General features: G+C 38.2%; 1 protein-coding gene across 1 annotated transcript; it reads right to left on the reverse strand.

Moving 5' to 3' along the window:
• Positions 1–6534: 6534 nt before the first annotated feature.
• Positions 6535–7747, reverse strand: LOC124155919 (NEDD8). The gene is made up of 4 exons (XM_046530142.1): positions 7602–7747; positions 7496–7513; positions 7298–7410; positions 6535–7203 (listed from the first exon to the last, which is right to left on the reverse strand). The coding sequence occupies exons 1-4, from the start codon at positions 7617–7619 to the stop codon at positions 7119–7121; spliced, it is 234 nt and encodes a 77-aa protein (XP_046386098.1). The 5' UTR covers positions 7620–7747; the 3' UTR covers positions 6535–7118.

Below are 7747 nucleotides of genomic sequence, written 5' to 3' on the forward strand. Positions count from 1 at the left end.
TGCAATATTTTGCATTTTCAAGTGATGAGTCACATCTAGAATTCATGGATTGTCTCGCTAGGATTTTACTGATTTTCACTAGGATTTTTCCCATCCCTCATGCTTCACATCCTTATCAAAATCATCATCTATCACATTAATTTCTTCCTGGAACAGTCTATCCTTGATTGCTGAATTTTTTCACTAAGTTTCAATAGTTAAATCCATAATTGGCTCTGACATGTACCTAGAGGGTGGGCATGGATTCCCAAATCTGAATTCTTTTTTTGATGGATCCAAAAACATACTAATTTGCTACTCCACACCCCATACACATTGAACCTTTCTTTTGCGAGTAAATCTTGAATCCATGCTTTGAAATTCAAGTGAACTCTTCATGCTGAACATTACAGTCTGGCTGCCAAGAGTTGTCCGATGACAGGCAAAAAGGGTAGGGGGCAAGGTTGCCAGGTAAGAAAGGGAAATGCCCACCTCACATGTAAACAACAGGCTTTTCTGAAAAAAAGGAGCCATAAAGGACGACGAGCGTGAAGGACCCAAAGGAAGAATTCCTTGTTTTGGTGATTCAAAGAAAGGGCTCGTTTTGATGGCTCAGGCTTGTTTCAGTGCTTCATATGCATGTGACAACGTATCATGACTAGGCGAGGGTATGAGGTGCGTTTGGGGGACAACGATTGGCTGAAAACCGTGCTTGTGCAAGTTTCTCCGCCCCTCCTTTAGAACTGTCATCGGACAACTCTCGCCGGCTGGACTCCAGCCATAGCCAACACAAAAGTTAGAATGTGAGTTCTGCTCAAGCAATGAACTCAGCCATGCTGTTACCCAATGAGACCCAGTCCATGAACTAGGCTCAACCCTTCCACATATTTTTCAGCCCGCACTGTAATGTATCTGTAGTTAATTTACATTAACTGGATTGTTTTAAAGAAAAAAAGTTCATAAAACAATCAAGAAAAATTCAACTTATAGATTCACCATTTGTTTTTGCTGAGCATCAGTAATTTCTCTCCCCATTCAGCTTTGTGATACTGCAATAACTATCCAAAAAATGAATTAGGGATACACTTGAGTGACCCAAATGATTGCTGCATTATCACCTGATGCCAGCTGTAGCTACTATCCTAGCAACAAATAACCAGAAACAATGCCCAGGACTGCAGTGCAGGTACATATTCAAATTTATTGCATGAAATTTGGTCCATTAATTCCTTACTACCAATAACCATTCCTAAGCCTCTGCCAAGAAAATTAAGATCATTTTATTTTTACAACCCATACTCTCTGGTTAAATTTCAGCAATTTAGGGTAAAACCTAAAATACTTTCTTGATTTGTTATGATGACATGCTCACAAAAATTAAGTGTGTTAGGAATGAATTTAAATGAAGTACAACAAAATGAATGAGTAATGGCTCTCAAGAATTCCACTTTCAACACAAACTCAGTCACTATTTGGGCGACTGAGTTTGTGTTGAAAGTAAAAGAAAAGTGGATGCCATGCTGAAGTCACAAGAAATTTAGTAAAATAAGGAATTTTGCCATCAGGAATCAGTAGAGATGAGGGAATATATGGGTGGAGCCTGCAGCTCCAACGGAAATGCGTAACCTTATATATAACCTAGCTCTCTTCTTCTTGAATGGTATCATGGACAGCCATAAGGGCATATCCAGGATCAAAACTAGGGGGAGGGGGGCAAGCCATGGTTGTTCAAGTTGTAGGTAAGATTTAAGCATGGAAAAGGTGAATGAAAGCAACATTTTATGGAAATTGTAACAGCTCTTTATTAGTTTTTAAAATTTTTTGCTTGAAAAATTATTATTTTCCTTAAAGAAATATGTGATTTTTGCTTCAAGGGGGGCAGCTGCCCCCTCCTGCCCCTCGCTGGGTACGCCCATGTGGACAACATCAACACTTAAACATCTGTTTTTCCAAACAACGCCTGTATCAGACTGCAACTCTGCCTCATCAGTATTGAGGAGTGGTTAACCAATAACAGCATGACAATCAATGCGTCTAATTATAAGTGTATAGTAGTTTCTTTCACCGTTCATCCGAGGCTCTCATATTTGATTACTCCCAGGACGGAGTGAGACTTCTGTCTGAGACCTTGGAATCCTTCTTTCGAGCAACCTCAGCCCTGAGAATCATATGAATGCCATCACCACCAAAGTCTCTAAAGCACTCAGTCTTCTTATTAGAACTACCAGAAGAGGTTTGAGTATCGAAGCAATGAAAACCGTTTACATGGCACTGGTGAGATCTGTCCTGGATTTGGGAAGTGTCATCTGGTCACCCCATCAGCTCGGACATACAAAAAGGATCCTACAGGTTCCCCTTAATTATAGGGGTCAAGATGGGTTTTGAATGCTGGACTGCACCCCTAAAAGCCATTAGTGAGATTATTGGACTGGAGCCGTAGCAGATGAGACTATAACTACTGTACCTACTGTTTCTCTTGATTGGTGATTTTTACTGTCCTCAACTCCTAGAATTAATCAGCTTAAGAATCCCAGGCCTAATCTGCTCCTTGGATCTCTTCAGTCACTGTGCATAGTCTACCAGCTATGAGCACCACAGCACCATCCCCACACTCCATAGGCTTGGAAACCTTATATTGACTCTACACGACTTCATCACCTTAAGAATACTTTCATGTCCATGTGATTACTATGTTTTGCTTTCCTTAGTTATGGATTTACTTGTTAATTATCTCTAAATTATTGATGTTAGTTACAGGGCCACATAAAAGGGAGGGCCCGGGCCCTGGGTCATCCACCAAGCATGAGCTATGGACCAACATAGAGGTAAGTATCAGAAAATTGGAAAAAAAAACATCATGTATGAGGGGATCTGAAGTGGAGCTGGGTTGTTTTTTGGTCAACTGATTAACATGTAGTCGTCAACATTGACATTAATAAATTGTTAACACTGCGAATAAAAAAAAACACTCTATCTGTTGGCATTGCTAATGTAGCTCTGAAAACTTGCTGAAAATTGTGTAACTAGCATTTCCTGTAATTACTTTACGAATTGCAACACCTTGAAACAGCAGGCCCCCTGGCCTCCCACCAAAATGGGTCCTGGGCCACCTACATCCTAAATCCGGCCCAGGTAAGTTATGTGTATCGTCATAGATTCCATTTATTTTTATTTGTTTTTTTTTCTCTATTGTAAATATTATTTCCCTAGTGTATGTTCATTCTTTCATTGCAGCACACATTCCCTGAATCCATTTTTTGTGCACATCAATATTTACTGCTTGCTGTTGTGATTTTCATAATTGCTCATGATCATACTGTAGTGCGTTATCTACAAATTCTGCTGCTGGTTAATAATATAGTACACTATCATCTGAACTGCTCTCAACTACTTATTTAGTGACTATTCCATATTCACCAACTCTATTTCTCTGGCTGAATTTCCATGTTTTTGTTTTAATTAGCTTTCTTTCACATTGTTACAGCTGTTGTTTCCATGATCATTATGTTCATTTTTGCATATAATATCTTGAATGTATTTAGTGATAAGCTCATAGATTATTTATTTGCAGGTACTGCCATCTACTCATTCAAATATACTTTGTATCTGTTAATTGGTGTTTGCTGCGAATAAATAAATAAAAATGATGAGTTGATAAGATCCAAGAAAACACAGTACTCAGTCTATCTATAATCAAATGGCTCCCTGAACAGTTCCAATATGATGTTAATAATAGGGTGGTTTCCTATTATTTTTTTATTGCCTAAATCGAAAGATTATTACTCCTGGAGTACGTATTTCACGCATTTAGATTATTAAATGAAGATATCTATTTTTCGCGATTAAATGAAAAGTGAAAATTTTCAAGCACGCGAAAACGCGACGCGTAAGGATGAATGCCGGGAAATCTCTCCGTGTGACGTATTTCTGGTTCCCGCTGCCGCCCTGTGAGGTGACCTTGAGGCGAGTTGAGCGCTGATACGACGCAGGCTGCTAGCGGGTAGCTGAGTACCCTGCTGGCTGGTAGCGCTTGGCTTAAATAAGGATTATTAATACCTTATCAAACGAAGAAAACGTTGCGACCTTAGCCAGTTTTAATAAGTGATTGTTAAGACATGTTTCCCTGAGCTCTGCGCCTCATGCATGCATTGGTAACCTCAGACGATGTATAACTCCTATCTTCTCGTATAGAAACTAGGTCCCTGTGACGTCACGTCGAGTGGCATCGCATGGGCGCCAATCTGGCCCTTTTCAAATGAGGATAAAAATGGACCATAGCCATTCGTCTAAAATGGGATTTCTAAAACGAAATAATTTGTATATTATGAATACAGTAATGGTAGGTAACGAATCGCAATCAATGCCTTTCGTTTTCTTTGATGAAGGAAACTACCCTATTATATGAAATACAGTAGTGACCAAGAAACTGTGGCTTCATATTTTCAGTGATTTTAAGGTGCATGTCAAGGCAATTTAAGAGCTATTTTGATAGATTAGGGACTATGTTTTTAAAGGGGGCATGCACACCTTCATCCACATGAAAAAATACATCAAACACTGATAATAATATAAAATAACCAGTGATGACAGGTATCCTTCTTCATCAAAGCCCCATTTATAACCTATTGGATAGCTGAGCAACCCTGTGTAAGCCTAGTGCCAACACAATGGACCTGGCCTGGAGATGGTTAAAAACTGGACAGTAGGAGTGACCAAGGGACTAGCATTGAAATTCATGTACGACATTAATGCCCAATACCCAGCTATCAATTAAATCAAAGAGGAAGCACTCTAATATTGAACATACATGATGAAAAAATTAATGGGTTGCTAAAAAATTGCAGACGTAGCAGTCATGGCAAAGACATATAGGGATCTGAAGAAATTTTTTTTAAACATGGAAAAAATTACAGTTAGGTATAGACTGAAAATCCATGTGAAGGAAACTAAAATATTAGTCTGCAATAGAAGAGAAAATATAAGAGTAAGAAGAGCTATAATACTAATAGTAAAAAATAAACTAAGAAACCAAACATTTAAGGAGATGAATGATTTCTACAACCTGGTAACATTGAAGAAGGCATTCTTCAAAAGAGCTCAAAATAAACACTGAAAAAAGAACCAGTTAATCCATTTGGACCAACATTTGGGACATGCTTCTTCCAGGAAGTGCATCGCGGCAAACAACAGCATTAGGGAAGTCAAGGCTGGAAGAATTCCAATTGTGGTGTCACGGATGATTTATGAAAACTAATGGCTTATGTGAGTAACCTTGATGACATTAAAAAGGAGAGATGTCAAAGATCTTGAAAAGAAGATAGGACAAATAAATTAACTACATCATGAGACATGATTAGTACAATTGTTGAAGAATAATAGAAAGGGAAGAATGGCAAAAGAAAGCCTTGAAAGAAGTATGCTAAGCAAGTGATGAAGGATGTGAACTAAATAATAATTTCATTATTAAAAGATAAGCTAATGGTATAATTGAGTAGAGAGCTTGATCAATCACATCTTTGGATTTTTGATGGCTGGTAAGGGCTATGAAAAGTTCACCATTGCAAGCTTGATGTGTTATTCTGAGGACACTACCGATAGAGGGCGATTTCCATGATGAGGAATGGAAGAGTAAACTGAGTCAGAGTTGGCATGAGCCTGCTCTCAATGAAAGATAACAAGTAGACCACCAATCGCATTAGATCCATGGAATGCTTGACTTGACGGGGCCTCCACACCAGGGATGCCGACTTACAAAAAATATTGGGGGGAGGGGGCCAAATCAGTGATCTTGCCCCAGGAAATTTAAAAGTAGTGAATTTTAAGTTTTTTTTGAGCATTTTAGAAGAGTCATATGAACAACATTAGAATCTCGATAACTCTATCGATATCTGGACACTCCGGGGCAAATTGACAAGCCTGACACATTTTTTCCTCACACTCATAATAAATTTTTGAGGGGGCTCGGACCCCCTCAGGCCCCATGGATTCGGCGCCACTGCTACACACCAATGGTACAACCCCAGAAAAATCTAAACCACTGCCAGTACTTGAGGTTAAGTCACCTGAATATGAAGCAAACAACCTAAGCACAACAAACTAGATTTATAAGCAATTAATTCAGGATTTTATAGCACAAAGTGCCTACATATCACTAATCAACAAACAAGGCTTATACTGGGGCATGAAGTCATATCTCCATGCTCTCTGAGATGGACAATGAGCCTACACAAAAATGAATGTTCCATTGGGCCCAGGTTTAATTCTGCCAACATACATCGATGGGTCAAATGCTTATTCCCCAGCTTTTACCTGAATATCACATATTGAACATTTCTTTGGTAAGTTGTAAAAATGCAACACTTGAAATTAGAGAAATTGTATTATTGCTAAAATGGCACACAATAATTGGTCATGACATATCCCCCTCTAAAGAAGACTCCTGAGTTGCTGCAACTAACAGTCAAATCCCAGGTGATGATTAATCAAAAATTTCAAATGCGTTGCAGGAAGTTCTATTACAGAGTAAATTTCATTTTCCCAAAAAATGGACAGTGCTTGTGGCATAATTTTTATTCCATATATAATGAAGAGTTGTTATAAATACATTCAACCCACTGAAATTAGGATAAGTGTTCACAATTTTTTCTATTTTAATTAAGGGAAAAAGCTTCTAACACGAACCTTCTTTAGGAGAATTTAACAGGTTGTATTGGCATTTTGTGGGAAATCCCATATCCCCCATAATTATAAAATAGATAGTGATGACAATTTAATAAGTAACAAAAACACAAATTCCCAGAGTAAGCTCGTCTCCGCTTAACAGAGAACTGCATTCCCTGAGAGGTTCTGCCACGTTAGAAGCTCACACAATTCAAAACCAATCATTCTCACAGGCATTTTTCAACAATTATAGATTTGTGACGATGGATTTTAAGCAAAATTCAAGCAAGCTGAACAATGAAAAGTGAACTGCTATCGAGGATAATAATTAGCAAACATAAGAAATTTTAAATTGGGAAGAATAACGGTGAACCTCATCACAGGTTACACGCGAACTTCGTCACTTTGTCTTTCCATTGTTGACAGAAATAAAGACACATTCACTTTCATGACGTTTTCTGGACTCGTACACTAAAGAACTACATCCCGCCTCTCAATGCTAAGACCAAATGTAAAACTGACCCTCCTTGAACTTTGTAGTCTTGCGCCGTTTTCTCGTCGTTCCTTGTGATAGGAAAATGGAAGAACACAACACTTATTTAAATGCTCAAATAAGTCAACGATGAATCACTTAAATAGAATATTAGGAAATAGTTACATTTGTTTGCCTGAAAATATTAGTCGCTGCTGCTGGGGTGGAATTCCTTCTTTCTCCTCCACTCTTTCCTTGATACGCTCCACTTTATCCGTAGGCTCGATGTCAATTTCGATCTATTTTCAAAAAGTCGTCAGAAATTAAATAACACCTTCAGCAAAAACTAATAACTCAGGTATTTCTAGTAGACATTGAACTAACCTCTTTTCCTGTCAAAGTCTGCCGTAAGCGTTAACACAAAACATAAGATTAGTAAAATTATTTTTCATGAAACACAGTATTATGCCAAATAAAATGAGACTTTTACCTTAACTTTAATTAACATGGTGGTTGAATGAGGTTAAACGCCTATATTATAAATATGTGAACTTATATAAAATAACGTCCTCTCAAACAGGCATACGACTTGAACACGCAGAGCGTTAGTCATTCAGAAACAACGATAGGCGGTTG

This window comes from Ischnura elegans, chromosome 3 (assembly GCF_921293095.1).
Source record: "Ischnura elegans chromosome 3, ioIscEleg1.1, whole genome shotgun sequence".
Classification (NCBI taxonomy): Eukaryota; Metazoa; Arthropoda; class Insecta; order Odonata; family Coenagrionidae; genus Ischnura; species Ischnura elegans.

Bases quoted from the DNA above. Each gene is read 5' to 3' on its own strand.
- LOC124155919 (XM_046530142.1), bottom strand. The intron at 7,204-7,297 runs GTAACTATTTCC...TCCTATCACAAG, and splicing joins ATATTTTCAGGCAAACAAAT to GAACGACGAGAAAACGGCGC.